The sequence below is a fragment of the Dipodomys ordii genome, unplaced genomic scaffold (assembly GCF_000151885.1).
Source record: "Dipodomys ordii isolate 6190 unplaced genomic scaffold, Dord_2.0 Scaffold107, whole genome shotgun sequence".
Classification (NCBI taxonomy): Eukaryota; Metazoa; Chordata; class Mammalia; order Rodentia; family Heteromyidae; genus Dipodomys; species Dipodomys ordii.
Window position 1 is genome coordinate 2,410,302 of NW_012267323.1, and position 19,244 is coordinate 2,429,545.

A 19,244-nucleotide genomic window follows, 5' to 3' on the forward strand; every position below is an offset into this window, starting at 1 on the left:
CGGGCCGGAGCCGGAGCGGGAAAGGCCCTGCGCCGCCCCACTCACGAATCAGCGTTCGGGTATCAGGTATGTATCTTTAATTCACATCACAGCATCCAGGGAGCGGGGAGCAGAGTCCAGGGGCAGGTATTTACATCTGACATTCACATCACTGGCTGGATGGCGAACATGCTACCACAATATATACAGCAGAGAATCTCTCGGGACATTGGTACAAAGGGTTTTTGTTTAACTTTTCTGGCACAGGTAAATTAAACCACTTTTTCTTCAGACATGAATACACAAAGGAAGTGGTTAGTCTTCTTGTTTTAAATAAGCACAGAATGCCAGAGGTTAAAAACACATTTATAGGGCTGATTACCAATTGGACATCACACTCTATACATTTTTTGCTCAAATTCCTGTACAAATACACAGCATTCAAATAGGTATTTACAAATAAGCTTGAAAGAATGAAAATCAGTATTTCACAATCTTTTCAAAGGATTCTTATCTCCGGCCTCCTATTTTCCCTCCAACTGGCTGATTCTCCAACAAAAGGGTATCAGAATGTGTCCATTTCATCCAGTTAGGGAAAATGGGGAGGAAAAAACACAAGTTTGTTTCACCTTGGAAAAACAAGGCCAAGGAATCTACACTCCTCTCTTACTCTTGGGCCACCAACGCAGAGCAAGGTAGGTATCTTCCATGTAACTGCCTGATCTGGGGACGTGAGGGTCAGAAGTGCCTGAAAAAATCTAAAGATGTCCTATCTAAGAATCAAATGCAAAGCTAACCCCTGACCCTCTGACCTATGTGAACCCCAGATGGTCCCTAGGCTCAGGAACAGGTCTGCCCTTCGAGCTTGGAGCTGCCTTGACTGTCCACTCCTGAGTAGCCCCTGTCCCACGCAGCGTGGAGTAATCCTGATTGGATGAGAAAAGCCCCTCGCTGGTCATAACCCCCAGACAGACACCTCCGTCCTTCCCCATAGGTTACTTGCTGGCATTGCTGTAAAACAAGTCGGCATTTGCTTACAAGAGCAAAACACCTTGATCGATGGCCTTTTCTGTTTGGAAAGGGGTTGTGGGGAAGGGATGAAGGATTAGGGTCCAGGGCCTGGCCATAGAGGCCAAAGGAACTGGCAGCAACACACCTGTGCAATAAGAAGGCAATCATGACCGTCAGTAGTAATGTGAACTCAAGCAAATGAAAGAAGAAATTTGTCTTAAAGACAGCTTTTTTTTTTTAAAGTAACTTAGAAGCACCCTGGTAAAATAGTACTATACCCACCCCACCCTGTCCGACCCCCCCCCCCAAATAATACACCAAGAGGAAAAATCAGTGCCCTGACCTGAAAGAGTTTATCCTATAAAGACAACACTGCACCCTGCCCAACAGACTGGGGAGGGTGGAGAAACTATCGTCCTGTCCACCCCAAATGAACCCTGAGTGGTGGTCCCCATGGGCCTAGTGCGGGGTGCTGTTACTTGGCTACTTGGAAGATGACAATTCTGTTCGGCTACTTCCAAAGGGAGAAGTTTCCTCCCACCCCTTTTACCCAAGAGTTTACTGCATGTGACCCACACACGTCCTCAGGGCCTGGAAGCCTGGCTGGGCAGCCAACCCCATGGCTCAGAGGTAGTGCTGAAAATCCCTGATTCAGGAGCTCATGGCAGGCGTTCTAGTCACCTGGGAAAGCTTAGTAGCTTTCTGGCCCCTGCCACACACAAGCCTCACTCTTACACCATCTCTCTCTAGCACATGAGAAGGGGGCCTAGCCTCTAGGAGTGAGAGTCCTTCTGGCTCTGCTCCTCCAGAGCTCCAAGCCTCGGCGGGTGGGAGACGACCCTGCAGATCCATTCACCGGGGAGGCTTCTGGAGGTGTTTGGATTGGAAGGGAACAACCAGTCAAATACAAATGATGAGACAAGTCCAAGGTGGAACAGGAGACAAGGCTGGCCCATGGAAGCCTGGCAGTGTGCCCTGGGCATGCAGTTAGGCTAGTCACGTGCCTGAGTTGGCAGGTTGGCCTGACCAGCCCCTCAGTTGCACACTCCTGGATGGAAGAGTGGGCAGGCGGACAAGCATTTGTGCAAAAACAGCTTGTGGCCTCTTTGTGTCCACCTGTGACCTGTAGCCCATGTGGTCCTCGCAATCCCTGAATGCAACCATGAACTTTCCTGTCCACACAGCAAAGGAAGAGGTCCCTAGTGCAATTTCCATTCTTCTGTGCATCTCAGCCCTGGAGGGAGAGCCTGCGCTCCTGCTCCTGGGCCCTGCAATGCTGTAAAGCAATTCATCTGTGCAATATCTCTGTTTAGCTCCATGGAGTCTGGAACTGCAGGAGGAAGAAAGCATCTACTGCATAAAGGAAAAGAAAGGAAAATTCATAGAAATGGAAAGCGGGGGGGGGGGAGGGGGAAGAAAAAAAAGATACCACAACCCTTCATGCTGCTGTGGCCTCTGAACATGGCAGCACGTGAGTTCACGGCAGTAGAACAGACTCGAGGCGGTTCTCTCCTGAGTGCCAAGCCTCTCCAGCTCCCTGGGAGGGATTTGCTTTTCGGACCTGGAGTGCTGGGTCAGCTGCTCACAGAAGGTGGCAGCTGCCTCCTCGCCCTTCACTGCTCCCCTCGGCCGTGCTCCCAGGCCATGCGGGCCTGCTCCTCCTTGGTGCTCCCAGGAGGCAGTGAGGCCTTGCGGTGCAGGCCTCGCGGCCTCTCGGTCTCTTCACGCAGCAGCATGCCTTCGTCATGCTCCAGGGCTGGCAAGCGGGGGTGATAGGGCTTGGGTGGCAGCGCAGGCGGGTCCATGGGGTCCTGAGGGATGACGCACCCCGGGGCTGAGTGGCTTCTGCATGGTTGGACCTTGATGGAGTCCAGGACAGCCGACTCGGAGAGGCTGTAGTGGACAGGGAGGTAGGGTGGCTCAAGGTCTTCATCGCCATTCCAGGCCTGGCTTGGCATGGAGTCCATGGTGTCGGTTCGAGGTGGGGCCTCGGAGGAGTGCCCAAAGTTACTCTCACTCAAGGATGACACACCACTGCTGGCACTGCCAGACAGGGTAGAGTTGCTGCCATCCAGGCCTGATTGAGGGCTTGTGGGGGAGGCTGGGATGGGATGGAGAGGTGACTGTGCGAAGGAAAGGGTGGGCACGTTAGAATCCCTCTCTAGACAGGCTGACTGGCCAGCCACGTGGGTTACAGTGTTTACAATGTAAACTTTAACCTCATCGACTATCAGTTTATTTCTTCAGCAACCCTTGTCCCACCCAAGCAAGCCAAGAAGCCCCAGAATCCTTGCACTTCTTTGCCCTGGCTGGGTGCACCCTGGGGCCAAGTTCTAGGCTGTCTGTGGTTTGAGTTATTGACAGAAGGCTGAGTTATCAGACTAGTTGCGGAGGGCAGAGAAGACCCTGGAGTCATGGTTCTGTTACTAAATAGTGTCTCTCCCCCCCACGGCCCCCCAGTCCTGGGGCTTGAACTCAGGGTCTGGACACTGTCCCTGAGCTTCTTTTGCTCAAAGCTAGCACTCTTGAGCCACAGCACCACTTCTGGCTTTTTCTGTGTATGTGGTATTTAGGAATACAATCCAGGGCTTTGTGCATGCTAGGCAAGCACTTTACCACTAGCCACATTCCCAGCCCTGTTACTAAATTCTTTGACCCAGTCTTCTCATTTGCAGAAAGGTTTTTTTTTTTTGGGGGGGGGGTCCGGTCGTGGGGCCTGAACTTTGGGCCTGGGCGCTGTCCCTAAGCTCTTCAGCTCAAGGCTAGCGCTCTACCACTTGAGCCACAGCGCCACTTCCGTCTTTTTTCTTTTTGCTTATGTGGTGCTGAGGAATCGAACCCAGGGCCTCATACATGCAAGGCAAGAGCTGTACCACTGAGCCACCTTCTGAACCCCTGCAGAAAGATTTAACACCAAGGCTTAACTTAAACCTAGAAGTTTGACTTTATGAAGCTTAGCTCCATAAAGCTTTGGTGCCTGGTGCTTCTCACTTTCACCACATGCTAGTTTAAAAGGCTGTATGAGCAATCAGTGGGATGTTTATACCTAGCTACTTTCGAGAGCCTGTGGTATTCAGCTCCCAAGTTCCTTAGAGCTCTGTGTCCACGTACTCTTGGTACTGTCTTTTGTTTCCAAGCTCCTCTGATCTCCCTGTCCTCATCAGTTTTGTTGCAAAGTTTCTCGGTTACCTGAGGCTCAAGTGTGGCTCTAGCACCACCAGCTTCTGCCAGCTGGATTCTGAGGGACAGTGAGCAGGGAAGGGCTCAGGTTCCTCTTGTAGACCCCAGGGTGAGTCTACAGCAGATAAAGCCATGGAAGTGGCTCTTCAGTACGTTACCTTGCGCAGGGTTCTGGCAGGGAGGGCTGGGGGGTTATCACCCAGAGGATGGTGGAAGGCATCAAAGTGTAGGGAATAATGACCTGCAAAGGGAACAGAACCAGAGTTTCAGCTGGGAACCCTACTAAGCTGTACACCAGCACCATTTTGCTGAGCCAACTGGGCAGGTGTGGGAGGAGTCCCTTGTGGGTCTCTCTGCATTGAAGAAGAACTTTTTACATTGATGTTCTTGAAAACACAGGCTGCTGGTGCAAATAGCTTTCACTGCACACAGGAGGCCATGAAGAGTAAGAGCTTCAACCCTATGGGACAATGGACTGCATGCAGCAGCAGCCTAATTGGCTGGTCGGTGACAGCTGATGAGTGGCGTACCTGACAGAGGTGAGGTGAATTCTGCAGTCTTCAGCCTCCCTGGCTGGTGCGACCTTACTGAGCTAACCTGCTGGACTCAGAAACTTACTGACCCCAAAGCCTTGCAAGATCTTTCCTGATGTGTTCTCCTTGCCTGTGCTGGCCCAGAGACTGCCTTATCTGCTCATCTCACGTGGCTGTTGATCTGGCTCTTGAGCAGTGTCTGAGACCAAGGACTATTTTAGGGACCCACTGGAGGTCTCCTTACCATGCAGCAGGCTTCGGGGAGGCACTGGGGGAGCCAGGATGTGCCCCATGTGGGCAGACAGGAAGGGCTGGGCCTCGTGGGCTCCGCTATCCAGACTCCAGCTGCTGGGGGCTGCTGGCACCGCTGAAGGGCGGAAAGAGATGGCATGAGTGGAGGTTGCTTCTTGAGCCACTCTCCAGGAGAAGCCTGTCCTATGATCTGTGGCTTCTCCAAGTGTGCACTGTCTGTCCAGTACACATGGGAGTGGCGTGCCAGCTCTGGGAACTAAAGACTGGCCAAACGAGGCACAACAGCCCACAGAGGCAAGGGCAAGGAATGGAAGCTGGCCCAGAGGATGGCAACGGAGTAAGATGATGTCTGAAGAGTGTTCAGGATGTGGCAAGCTGACAGTAAATGCAAGAAGCGAACATCTGCAGTCTCAGGTCTGGCAGGAGAAGAGAAGGCACAGAAGGACAGAAGAGGCTGAAGAGACTGAGAATACATAAGGCAGGTCACAGAGCTCCTTACCAATCAAAGGTCAGGGCTCTTCTACCCAGGCCCCAGGGGGAAAGCAGGGAGCAAGCCAGGTGATAAGACTATCCTTCCAGAGCACAGCCAGGGAATACACATGATTTATCTCTTAAACTGGCCCCACAGGGGACCTGTGGTGACACTGAAATTGACCTATCCCTGTTGCTCTTATGCCCACTGGCTGGGTTTGGGGATGACACAGAGTTTGTCTAGGCAAGGAGAGGTATGCGATGCAACTGTTTCAGAAAAGTAGCGAACCCAGCCTGTCGGATCCATTGCTTCCTGAGAGGTAAGAGAGGCTGTGGAGCTTGTGGATGCTTTGGGACATCTAGAGAGGTGCCCACTGGCCACAGATACAAAATAGAGTGGGCTTCAGACGAAGGAAGAAGCCCAGTGCCACCCTCAGCAACAGATGTAGGGGAGAGAGGGAGAAGAACAATGGTTAGAACTTAGGGGATCCACTCTGCAGATGTAGGAAAGGTTAATTCCTCCTGGAGAACTAATGTCAGCAAGAAGAAACATGCCCTTTCTCTGGAGCCTTATGGGCTGTTAGCAGCAGGGGAGGGCAGCAGGCGCTAAAGGGAAACTAGAGGCACCAGAGGCTTAGGTTTTCCTGGATCAGTCACTGAGTTGGGGATTGCAAGGCCTGCTGGAGATAAGAGTCTGGACTTTGAGGAGAATGACTAAAGGGGATGGGCCCATAGTGATCCAGGAATAAGCAGCTGATAGGTCCTTTTCCTTCTTTCTCAGGGACAGCAGCGTAAGAGAGAATGTTACTATCCAAACAGCCTGAGTTCCACGGCTGGCTCAGCCGGGTGCTGTCTAACACGAGGAAGGAGAGCTGGGGCAGCCCAGCTGTTTCTCACGCAGGGAGGAAAGAATCCCAAGCATCAAGCAAGTTTCTGCACATGGCATCACTGGCTTGAGCCACCCCAAGAGCAGAACTATTCCTGTTCATGCTCCTTCCAAGACATGGCAGGAGCTACATGTTCTTAAGTAGTGAAGCAATCTTTCCTCCAAAAGAACTGCATCATACACATTAAAAAAAAAAGTCATGGATCTGAGGGATCTGATGGATCAGGATCTCTAATGTATTACAGCCCCTGGAAGAACTGTAGGGCTGCAAAAGTTGATCCACAAAAAGCCCCATGGAATGTAATCACAAGGAAGAATGTGGAGGAAGGACGCTGGCAAGGCTGTAATGGTGTACAAAAGGCTGTCTACCTGAGCTGCTCCATGTGAACCAGAAGCCATCAAGTGGGGCCTTAGCCTGCTGTTTGTGAGCAGTGAGGCCTGTGGACCGTCACCATGTACAAGGGCTAAGACAGGATGACTTATCCTAGTTGAATAGCAATCCCCCTGTATCCGCTAGCATTATCTGGCCAGCACTGGCCTAGGGCCCCCAGTGCACACCTAGCAGAGGCAGGCTTTCCTGGTGGAAAAGACATTAACCAAAAGGTCTATGCAAGTGAGAGGTAGGGTCCTTATGGAACCCAAGATGTTAACTGACAAGAGAATAGCCACCACATGCACAAGAAGGTACAGTTTCTGGAATTTTCAGTTAGGAATCTAGGGCAGATGTGTTGCTACCAGACAAATACCTAATTTGTTGTGGTGTGGACATAGTTGCTCTTGGTGTATCCTGTGTTCTGGGACACTCTGCCTTTCCTCCAATACCCAGGGTAGGCTTATCTAGCTTCTTGCTACAGTGTGCCTGAAGCTGAGGCTTTTCTCTGTCCAGTTGGCGTAGCATCCTGGTCTGGCCGCTAACACTCATTTGAGCTCTGAGACTATGTGAGCTCTTGGCTAGTTCTTAACTGCTCTGTACTTCAGACTGAAGAAAACCCACTGTGAATTCTGGTCCTCAAAGCCAAAACATGAACTCTGTTTTGGCTCATAGGTGCAGGAGCCCAAGGAGTGGTTTGTTTTCATAATGCGGAGCCTTGAGTCTGGGAAGGCATCTTCAGCAACCCCTTTTGGCTCATCGTCTGGCATCAATATGCCCACCAGGCACTGAGGGTGTGAAGCCAAGTGTTTCATCTCCTTAAATACGACACAGAGGTCCTTGTCCTCCAGGATGATCAAGCGAGGACAAGGAACAGTGAGGTCAGCAGGTATGACGACAGGATGGAAACCTGGGAGGGACCTGTTCTGACAGGACAGGGGACAGCCCCCTGCAGTATGCTATAAACTCCAACAGATGGGAAAGAATCTAGGGGACAAAGTTTCTGGGTGGCAGAAAACTCACCACTGTTGCCATTTTGGTACTGTTCTGTGTTAAATTCTATCTCAAGCGTCTAGGGCCTGCTTTAGGCCAGTTATAAGGGTCATATAGGCACGCAGAAGCAGAATATGGGGTAAAATGCCATGTGCTCTAAAGAGCTCCAGTTCTGAGGAGGACTTCTCAGTCTTGTGGAATGGGTGAGTGAAGGCCTTGTAATTTAGGTATACTCATGGCAGCTGTTCTCCAGAGTGGCTCTAGAGCAACTGGACTCTTCTGGAGCACTGACTGCTTATTTATAGAGAACCTGAGCTTTGGGAAATTCATTTTGGTGTGTCCTTTTCATTCCTGTTAGGGCTTTTATGGACTTGTTCTGAACTCCTAGGAGAGGTTTCCGAGAGACCAGAGGGATCAAAGGGCTTGTTGAATTCTGGGGGCTGGTTAAGAAGAGCCTAGGGGAAGGTTACCACTGCAGCCTGAGTTTGCATGAAGTTGGGTTAAGGGTAGCTGAGGCTTCTCAGAGGAAGGGACTGGGCGAAAGGGAGAGATACAGACAAAACAAGATCCAAACCAGATGTGGGTAAAAGGGTGAGCTTAGGAATTGGTTAGCATTAATGAATAGTCTCGTTGGGGTATGGTTCATCCCTTGTCAGCTGGAGGGACAAGACGGACATTCAGTGTGGTGATCAGCATGTAGGCAGTCCTGGAGAAGGGGAACAATACCTTTCTCAGCCATGGACAGATTGGGGTCACTGCAGGGTTTGCAGGCTCCAACTACTTGCTGGAACAGGGCCCGCTGGAAGTTTGGTGGCTGAGAGAGAGAGGGAAAAAAAAAAACACCCATCATTGTGTGAAAATAACCAGCTACATCTTGGGAAGTAGTAGGGTGGATTGCAGGAGTCAGGATCTTCCAAGATCAGATGAGCCCAAAGCAGTGGGAGGCTCATGCTGGAGATGCACGGAGAAGCTGATGCCAGCCCTGGGCAAGACTTGCAGGACATTTGAGGCACCATCATCCCAAGCTGGCACCTTGGGCCCTCTACCTGTGCATACATCCACCTGTCTACCAGGGAGATCTCCTTACAGAAATGATTGGAAGATCCCTTTTTCCCAATGAGCACTGATAGATGTCACCTCCTAGAGAGGCTATGTGAACTCCATGTCAGCACCAAGGGGAGGGAAGGAAGCCACTAAGCCTGGAATCACATGCTGTTCTGCTGGGAGCTTGGCAGATCTCCCTGGGAAGGCTGATCGGGAACAGAGAAGTGCCACTGAGAAACTCCTGGCACTTGGCAGTGCTTATTTGAAGGTGAGTTTGATGTACTCAAAAGGGTAGGTGCAGCTGGGCACCAGTGGCTCATGCCTGTCATCCTAGCTACTCAGGAGGCTGAGATCTGAGGATCGAGGTTCAAAGCCAGCCTGGGAAGGAAAGTCCATGAGACTCTTATCTCCAATAAACCACTCAGAAAACCAGCAGTGGTTCAGTGGCTCAAATGGTAGAATGCTGGCCTTGAGCTGAAGAGCTGAGTTCAAGCCTCACCTGGTTCAGGCCTCTAGGCAGGGTGTTTGGGGAGCTGTTACTAAAGGTATGGAGAGGAGTCCCAGCAAACAGTGAGGCTGGACAGTTAAAAGAGACAGACCTGTCCAGTGAGGATGCCCTACACACAGCAAGGACATCCTCCTGACCTACCTTCACAGCCACTTCGGGATGGGTTGCAAAAACTGATTTCATCTGCCAGATGCAATGAGTAGTCCAGGAAGCTAGCCAGAAGAACAGATTCAAGCAGTACTGGGTCCAACCTTGCTGCTATCCTACCTACACCCGTACTGGGGGGGGGGGGGGTTGTGTGTGTGTGTGTGTGTGTTTCATTCAGGTAGTACAGGTGTGTGGGTGTGGGTGTGTTTTTCATTCAGGTACACTGCATGCCCTGTAAGGGGCCTCCCCCTTGCCTCCATTCAGGAGCTCAGCAGCCTTCTTATGTCACAACACAGGAGGCATACAAGACAACACAGAAGGTCCATCAAATGCAACGAGGGGAACTCAGGCCAACACAATAATAGCAGAGGGCAGTCAGCAGGCAGGGGCTGCTACCTGTCCGTTCTCCAGGATGGCTGCTGGATACATGGCACTGCTTGGGCGGTCCCGGTGTGTAGGCAGCAGCAACATCATTTCCCGGGCATGGCGGTACTTATCTGGCAGAGAGGGAGAGCCTGTAACCAAGTGAGAACAATCACGCACAGATGACAAACCACAGATGGAGGGACTCAGTGGTCAAACGTCCCCGTACAGTTGGGGTGAGCTCAGCAGATAAAAGGAATGAAGCAAATCTGGTAGTTAGGTGGTTGTGGGGACTGCACCTGTCACCCAGCCAAGGCATTCCTGCTGGGAAGGCCCCTCCCCCCGCCAAACACTGTGTTCAGAGGCAGAAGGTTAGGACAGTTGACAACTGGAGCAGAGAAAGTTAAGGTCTCTGCAGCGAGTGCTTTCAGCTCAGGGTGTGGCCTGGATGCTTGGCTCTGCTAGGAATCCCAGGCACAGGTGTGGGCCGGTTTGTGATGGAATCATCACACAGAGACAGACACTTAAGGAACAGCCACATCATTTTGACATCACACACTGGGTCTCTACATACTTACCTTCTCCAAATACCAGCGACACATAGCTCTCCGCACCATCTGCCAGAGATCTCCAACACCTGGCCTCTGCCTTTCTGCTGTTAATCCTACTGCAGCCCTAGAACGAGGCTGTCTGGGAACCTGTGGCCTTGTGTAGAGTGGCTCTGATATTCCCTTCAGAGAGCTCAGAAGCATGGAACCCTGCTTTAACCCAGGCTCCAGAGGTAAGTTACTTCGTGTTTTATCCTCTGAAGGCCACACTCTACCTCCTGTGAGGCGACTGTCATCAGATTCAGATTATAGGTCTAGGTAGAGAACTTGCACAGAAGCAGTAAGAATGACTTGGTGGATTTCTTGGGGTGTGGGTAATTTGGACAGCTCCCCAAGTGTTCACTGCTAGATATCAGCACATCTAATGGGAAGCCAAGAGTGCACCAGTCCATTTGTGGAGAATGCTGGTGCCTCTGGCTGGCTCAGGTGGTGAAACCCTCTCTGTAATATGCTCTTAGAACCTAGACAGTTGGGAGCAGCCCTTGAGCATAGCTCACCAGCTCCTACAGGCTGTGCCTGGGGTCTCTGGGGTCTTCCTGGGGCGGGGCAGTGCTAACATGTCAGGACACAGCTAAGAAAAGTTCTGCACGGGCTGAGAAGGTGACTCAGTGGTAGCACGCTTGCCTTGCATGCCTGAGGCCCTGGGTTCAATTCCTCAGCACCACATAAGCAAAAAGAAAAAAGCTGGAAGTGGCGCTGTGGCCCAAGTGGTAGAGCGCTAGCTGAAGAGCTGAGGGACAGAGTTCAGGCCCCACAACTGGACCTCCCCCCACCCCCCCCAAAAAAAGTTCTGCAGCCAGCTTGCCTTGGGTTTCCTTGAGAAGTCTCTCTATTCATTTTAGTTCAAGAAGTCAATAGTATCAGTAACGTAACTTTCCCCACAACTTCTTCCATTGTCGAGCTGTAGAATCTGCAGAACCTCAGGACTGGCTTGAAGACTTAAGTCTTTGAAAATAACCTTCATTTGATAAAGGAATTATTAAAATATAACTGGAAAACTTGGCTTGAATTTTACTGACTTGCAGGTTTGTTTTTTTTTTTTTTTAACCAAGAAGATGGCTATGTAAGGAAAAAGGGAAAAAAGCTCCATATCCTGTTGATCTGTCTAGGGGCTTCCCAGTGAGAAATTCAGAACACCTTTGGACAGGGCTTGCTTTCCATTTAGCAAGCATGAAACAACGAACAACAAACCCCCCAAACCTCCTCACAGCACCTTTACATCAACTCAGTCACATCAAACTCCTACCTCATACCCATTCCACACCAGGCATGTGTTGAAACTACCTCTTCAGGCTGTCCACGTTATTGCAGCTCATGCGCTCAGTTTGGCTCAGGAAGCCAGCCCCACATCTGTGTACTCACTATTCCTCATTCAAGTGAAGGGGGGGACATCAGTGTGCAGGTCCAGGCAGGGCTTAGGTGCTCTGCTGAGGATTTGGATTCATGTTACAGTGGTTTTTCTGGTGCTTAGTAAAGGGGTACTGTACTTGTTTTTTTGTTTGTTTTTGGTCAGTCATAGGGCTTGAACTGTGGGCCTGGGTGCTGTCCCTCAGCTCTTTAGCTCAAGGCTAGCACTCTACCAACTTGAGCCACAGCGCCACTCCCTGTTTTCTGGTGGTTTGTTGGAGATAAGTCTCATGGACTTTCCTGCCCAGGCTGGCTTTGAGCCGTGATCCTCAGATCTCAGCCTCCTGAGTAGCTAGGCTTACAGAAGTGAGCCACCAGCGCCCAGCTTGGTGCTATGCTTCTTGTCCAATTCTACTGCCTCAATTCCATTCCACTGCCCTCTACCCTACACAGCTAATCCTATGGTAGGAGAGGAGTGATGATAACTTCCCATGAAGACATTAAAATGTGATGAGAGCTTCTAGCTTTTGAACAATTTCAGTTGTACTCTGATAATGGAGGCTACACCCTACTTAGATTGGGTTCAAAAATCTGTTCTCTGCCTCTAAGCAGCCCTTAACCACCAGAGGGAGCTGCTGACTTATAGTAGGTCAGACTGTCTTGTAAGCTATTCATCTCAGAGGGTTCCAAAGCAACTGGGTAGACAGGGTGGATGGGTATGGCATTGAAGGACATTGGCCTCATGACCACTCCTGATAGTGAAGAAGTAAATCCAATGAAGACTTTGCTTCAGACCGCCTCCATGAAAGCCATCCCCTCATCAGTAACAAGGGACGTTAACCTCAGAGTAGACAAGACAGTTCCCTTCTTTACGCAGACTGCATCTGCATTTACTTCTGCATCTGCCACCTTCATTGGAAAACATGTCTTATCCTATGATGTCATATAGCTTGTTCTTCTCTCATATGGATTGTGGGGCTTGAACTCAGGGCCTGGGAACTGTCCCAGAACCTCTCTGCTCAAGGCTAGCACACTACCACTTGAGCCACACAGAACTACTTCCAGCTGTGTATGTGGTACTAAGGAATCAAACCCAGGGTTTCATGCATGCTAGGCAAAGCTCTCTACCACTAAGCCACATTTCCAGCCCTCTTTTTTTCTTTCTATTGGTCATGGGGCTTGAACTGTGGGCCCGGGCGCTGTCCCTCAGCTCTTCAGCTCAAGGCAAGTGCTCTACCACTTGAGCCACAGGGCCACTTCCAGCTTTCTGGTGATTCAGTGGAGGTAAGAGTTGCACAGGCTTTCCTGCCTGGGCTGGCTTTGAACCTCAATCCTCAGATCTTAGCCTCCTGAGTAGCTAGGATTGCAGCCACCAGGGCCCAGCTTTCATTTTTCTCTTGTTGAGTGTTTTGCTAACTTTGTCCAGGCTGGCCTCAAACTCAAGATCCTTCCGGCTCTTCAGTGAATAGTTGGTATGGCTCCATACTCAGCTGTCTTCCTCTCATTCTGGTTGCATCTACCCTTGCCATCCTTCTTTGTTCGATTTAGTCATTTTGTTTACTTTTGCCAGTAGGGCCCAGTTCTATGTAGTTGTTTTGTTTACATTTGCACATAATATCTACTCAGAAAGGGAGAAGACTTTTCTCAACCTTCCCTGAGTGTCTCTAAAAAATGTCCATTAATGCTTTTCTTCCCAAAACACCCATGCCACTTCTCACAACATGGGGATAAGCAAAATGAGGTAGAACCCTATTCACTTTCCTGAGGGCCCTCCCCTCGACCTTAGTGATTTCACTGGTCAGTAGAAATATGGCCAGGCAGCTTCTGCCTGGGTTTCTTGGAATGCTTGCTTGCTCTGGGGAAAATCAGTAGCCATGCTGAGAGAAGCCTAGGGTCACTTGGAAAGTCATATGTAGGAGCTCAAGTTGACAGTCCGAGCTCAGCTCCCTGTTGACAGCCATCACTAACGGAAAGTGATGTAAGTAAGCCCTCTTGGACATCAAACTCAAATGAGCCCTAGGTGACATCTGATTCAGTGAGCCCTGTTAAGTCATAGCCTGGTGAGAGATGGCAATGTTTTAAGACCCTTGTATTCTGAGTTTGGCCTACTGTGCACAACAGATAACTAAGACACTTGAAATTAAAAGTTACTTCCAAAGGAGGAGAAAATAATTCCTCTTCTTGTCTGATGTAGTGCTTTCCTTAAGGCAAGATCGATGCAAATTCCCCAGTAAGCACTTGGTAAGAGCTTGGTATTATGAAGAGACCAGTAACTAGTAAGCTAGAAGGACAAAGGTAGTAAGAGCCTGCATATAACTTCCCTGACGGCAACCGTATCTCAGAAGAATATCTAAGCAATGCCAAAGTAATACAATCTTTAACAACAATCATGACTCAGAGATCTTTCTTAAGAATAGCCAGATAAAATCGAAGATCTAACTAAGACTATCTTAAAAATTTCAGGTTAGGGCTGGGAAGGTGGCTCAGTGGCAGAGCGCTTGCCTTGCATGCCTGAGGCCCTGGGTTCGATTCCTCAGCACCACATAAGCAAAAAGAAAAATCCGGAAGTGGCGCCGTGGCTCAAGTGGTAGAGCGCTAGCCTTGAGCTGAAGAGCTGAGGGACAGCGCCCAGGCCCAGAGTTCAGGCTCCACGACCGGACCAAAAAAAAAAAAAAAAATTTTCAGGTTAAGGAAAACAACAACAAAACTCAACTGGGAGGAGGGGGTGGTAACTAAGTTTGTTTCTACAGCTTTAATCAGGAGTGTTTTCTGCAAGACACTAAATGCTGACCTCCTAGTAAATGTTCACATCTACTTCCAAGGTTTCCTTCCTTTTTATTCCCAAAGCCATCCTTCAGTGTTCTGTCTCTTCTTTATTTTTGCAGTCTTAACAGGCTGACAAATCTTTAGCATGTACCAATTTGTTGGTTCATTGGTTTAACACTTGAGAGGACTGCTCCCAAATGTTGGCTCCCCTTATCTGGATCCCATAGTTCCTACGAGGAAGGCAGCATGAATGCTAGAATGGCATCAGACTGAGGGCTGGTGTGTATAAAGACTTGTATTTCACATTCAGCTTCTGTCTTCACTGGACCTGTTCCCCTATGGAAATGTGCAGCTAGATAAAGGTGGAAGCAGGTGACTGCGCTGTTGTAACTCACATTTCCTTCCCCCACACTGTCACAGCTTTTCACAATTGGTCACTGACATTCCACTGTGTCATACTATTTCCAATCTTCAAATCTCTCCAAGGTTTGTGTACTTTGAAGAGAATCTTTCTTTTAGTAATCTTCCAAAATGTAAATTTATACCATTTTTCATTCTTTTTTTTTTTTTTTGGTCAGTCATGGGTCTTGAACTCTGGGCCTGGGCGCTTATCCCTGAGCTCTTCAGCTCAAGGCGAGAGCTCTACCACTTGAGCCACAGCGCCACTTCTGGTTTTCGGGTGGTTAATTGGAAATAAGAGTCTCATGGACGTTCCTTCCCAGGCTGGCTTTGAACCTTGATCCTCAGATCAAGGATTATAGCTAGGATTATACCTAGCAAAAGACTTACTTTTTGCCTTGACTGGAAGCTAATTCTTGCAAACATTTCAGCGGGAAAGAACTGAGCTTTCTCCTGGGCCACGTCATTACTGAGGTAGAAAGGCAGTGCTGGCTAGCCAGGGCAGCACAGTAGCCAGAGCAGTAGACACTGCCACAGCAATGTCTCTAGTTGGCGCGCCAACTAGAGACAAGGGTCTGGAGCCAGGAACCCTTGAATCCTTGATGCTAAAAGCGCAAACAAACATTCTCCAAGACACAGAGCACTCTCACAGAAGACAGAGGATGAGTAGAGATCATGAAGCCCTCTCTTCAAAGCAGTTCCCTACCATCTTACCTCGGGCACTGGAAGGAGCAGAGGTAATCATCTGGGATGGTGCTGAGTGAGTGGAACTCAGGCTGGAGGAAGAAGGGCTTGCCTGGGACGAGGACAGAACAGAGACGTTGGTGACTGAGCCCTGGTACCTGGGGTTGTGATACGTGAGCTGCAAAGGGAGAGAAATCAGCAGGACAGAGTTCTGAATGTTCAGGACTGAGGGACTGGCCCAGAGTTGGCTTCTTCATGCCCTGAAGTATCTAGACCCAGTGCCTGATGTGGTATCCTGGACCCTGAGGGAGGCCAGGCTGATGGCTAGAACTAAGAACTACCCAAACCACCCACATGGAGGAAAACTGTTGGGTTGGTTCTACTAGGTACCCATAGAGGATGCAGAACCTAGCCATCAGGAACATCAAGCTAGAAAGTAAGCTGGCAGAGGATCTTTCTCATCAGTGAGAGCAGCCAGGACTGACTGGAATTCCTTCTTGGAAAATAAGGCTCGAGGACTGAGACTTGGGAATGGTATGTAGAAAGAAGGCAGCTTTGCTAGTTCTGGTGAGGGGGTTTACAAAGTCAGAAACTAGAGAACTAGGCAGCGTTGCCAGCCCTCAGACCAGATCCTCCACAGAAAAGTGAGTCCTCTAGGCATGGTACCCTGCCCATTCTCCTTGGACAGCTCTGGTACCTGCATGTGGTGGTACAGGTCCTCAGGAGCCTCGCCCATGGAGCTGTCGCCCATCATCACCATGTTTCCCGCTTCACTAGACGCATGTGAGGAGAGAGAGGATGATGAATGGCGGCCTGTGCCCATCAAGTTCATGGGGCTGTGAGCAAGAGTGGGGAAATAGGGAGGAATCAGGCCATGGCTGAGAAAGCATGCTGGGTAGTAGGGACAGCGGAGGGATGTGCATATGGTCATCCCAGGCCTTGGCCATCATTGATTGGGAGTGTGCTGTAGCCAAGGTTGACATCCATCTGAGGCTTGGAGCAGTCCTGGGCTTCACTCTGCTGCTCAGGAGCCCCTGACCTGGGAAGGACTATAATGGACTGGCCACTCAGTCTGGTGGCATTCACAGTTTATCGAGAGGAATGATACTCAGGTCGAGGATTTCACCTCCCTCTTGCTATGGGTTTGCTAGTCTGAGCAGTTGCCTATCCCTATCCACAACCATGATGACATCTTCTCCTGTCAGAGGTGTCTTCCTGGTATTGAGGCCTTATCAAAATAATTGGCAACGAACTATCTGTGGGTTTCCTTCCACACCAGACTCCATAGGCATGTCAACAGTTTTGCTCTATCAATACCAGGAAGCCCTTCATTGATTTCTTCTTACTCATTCACTGAGTGGCCACTCTTGTTTTGGGCTGCCGCTCATGGTGGAAAACAAATCTAAGCAATAGATCTCTCATTGTTCTCTCCCCAAACCTTGTCCTCCTATCCTACAGACTGAATATCCTTAGCTGAGCTCAGCCAGGCCAGAACTCTTGATTTTCAAGCAGACACTTTGAATGTCCACATCTTTATCTCATTCTCTTCCATAAAACCAACTGCTAATCCTCATTTGCCTTGGGGTTAAGCCCAAAGATCCACATGAAGAGGCCCATGCAGAGCTGACTCTGCCCTGGCTTCCATGCCCTAGAGTCCTTTACTCCAGCCACTTGGCTTTATGAAGTACTGATCAAAGTGACTTGTTCACACCTTAAGGGTTCTGCATGTGTCCATTACTTTGCCTATATCTCATCACATTGTTTTCCTAACCTTTTTTCTGCATAGCAAGTTTCTAACTGTCCTTCAGGATTTGACCTGATGCTATTCCTCTGTATTCCCACAATAGCATGTGTACACCCAGGACAGTGACATCCAGTCGGATGCAGAGCCTGGGTCCTGTGACAAGAGCTGCGTGGCAGGGCTGTGAGGGAGTACAGGGGGGAGGTAACAGGGAATTCAAGAATACACACGCACTCTCTAGAACTCTTTTTCTCTGATGCTTATCCTCCAGACTTACCTGTCTGGAAGGAGCCCTCCCCAGTCCTAAGGCCGTACCTGTGCCGGTGGGTCATCTTGATGTTTTCAGGGCTCATTGGACTATGTGATGCCAAAACATTTCCCCGGGGAGTGCTGGAGCCTGAACATGCAGGACTTAGTTTATCCAAACCTGGAAACTCCTGTTGAGAAACGCATGTGTGTTCACAGAGAGCAAAGAATCGATCTGCAAAGGGTAAGAGGGATGTGCTGGCTGGTGGTTAAAAATGTAAAAACAAGAACCATCATCTTAACTGCTGATTTCTTTTAGGTGATGATTAAACACTCCCCTAACTATACTAGAGGCTGTACCAGAAGCCATGAAACCCTGGGTGGACTCTGCTAATAGAAAGCATACCTGGAAATAAGCTGAGGTTGGTTTGCGCATAAAGGACTGTGTTAATGACTTTCTCTTAATATAAAATAAAGTGCAACAGGGCTGGAGAGGAGGTGAAGAACTTATTATAAGTTGTTAGTGAGAAGATCTTACATAAGGATTGGGGCTGTGTTTTATTGGATTGCTGAATGGACCAGTTCTTAGTGAGCTAAGTTGCCTGTGACATGGTCTATGGGGAAACAGGAAACAAAGTCCTGATGTAATTGAAAAACAGCACAGTTCGATTTTGGCATATTAAATTCTTACTAAGTATGTAGACTTCGTGGCAGCAACTTCTAATCTTACACCCTCTTGGGTAAAGGCACATTAGTCTGTCTCTGTTTGTGACTCAAGAAACAAAGCATGACTTCCTCAAGTCCTTCACAATCTATAGTCGACAGGGTTCTAAGTCTACAGCTGTTTCTGAGCTTGGTCTGAAGAAGCAGCAGGTTGTCCTCACTTCCAAAGTGTTGTGCCTAAGGATGAAATATACGTATGCAGTCTGAGAAGACACTTCCATGTGTGCACATGGCTGCACTTGCTGTGTATGCACAAGCATTTTGTGCTTTCTGACACAGTAACTGGGCTGCCCAGATGACAGAGCACAACTCCTGTGGCTAGGCTCTAGGTTGCCTGGTCCACCTGCTGTGATGAGGAAGTCTGCATACAGTAGAGACAAGCCAAGCTAACAGGAGACACAGTTACAGGTAATAGAATATCTATCATGGAGTGATACTACTCAAGTTCTTTTTTAAGTAGTCAGTTTATAGTTTTAAGGGGAGGGTATTAATTTTCTTCACATTTCACCTTGAAACACCATGGGAGAATCCTGATAGGAAGAAGAAATTTTAGGCTCTAGAGGCTTTCCTCTGAAAAATATGGTCTTCATTTAAAATATGACATTATTCTTTTCCACTTTTACTTTTCATTCTGTCCTTATTTGTACAGAAACAGGCTAAGACTTGCACTGGAGACTGGTGGGACTAAGATGACTTATAGCATCCAAGAACAAAGTAGGTCCACAAGGAGCAGGCCCACTGAATCGGAGTGGTCCATCTATAGCCTCTGTGGCTAGGGGTCATTCCTAAAGAGTAACTTCTTGTCCATAACAGCCTGGCTCAGCATCTAACAGTTCTAATTCTGCCTAGTAATAGATAATATTAACAGGTGGCAAAAGAAGAGCTTGACTGAGAATGGGATAGTATAGCAGGTGGTTTGGGATCATAACCTTTGAGGTCTGGGAGCCAGCCTTAAACTTCCTACGCAGGAAGGCTTCTCTAGAATACATATAG

General features: G+C 49.2%; 1 protein-coding gene across 1 annotated transcript in view; it reads right to left on the minus strand.

The window, feature by feature from the left end:
• Positions 1–62: 62 nt before the first annotated feature.
• Dock3 (dedicator of cytokinesis 3) overlaps positions 63–19,244 on the minus strand; it is a 187,819-nt gene continuing 168,637 nt past the window's right edge. Inside the window, exons 47-54 of the mRNA XM_013028052.1 lie at positions 17,598–17,719; positions 16,239–16,377; positions 15,572–15,719; positions 9,771–9,889; positions 8,402–8,489; positions 4,948–5,070; positions 4,329–4,411; positions 63–3,113 (exon numbers count right to left, since the gene is read on the minus strand). Of these exons, the coding sequence (XP_012883506.1) occupies positions 2,604–3,113; positions 4,329–4,411; positions 4,948–5,070; positions 8,402–8,489; positions 9,771–9,889; positions 15,572–15,719; positions 16,239–16,377; positions 17,598–17,719 (1,332 nt within the window). The 3' untranslated portion in view covers positions 63–2,603. The remainder of the gene's footprint in view (positions 3,114–4,328; positions 4,412–4,947; positions 5,071–8,401; positions 8,490–9,770; positions 9,890–15,571; positions 15,720–16,238; positions 16,378–17,597; positions 17,720–19,244) is intronic.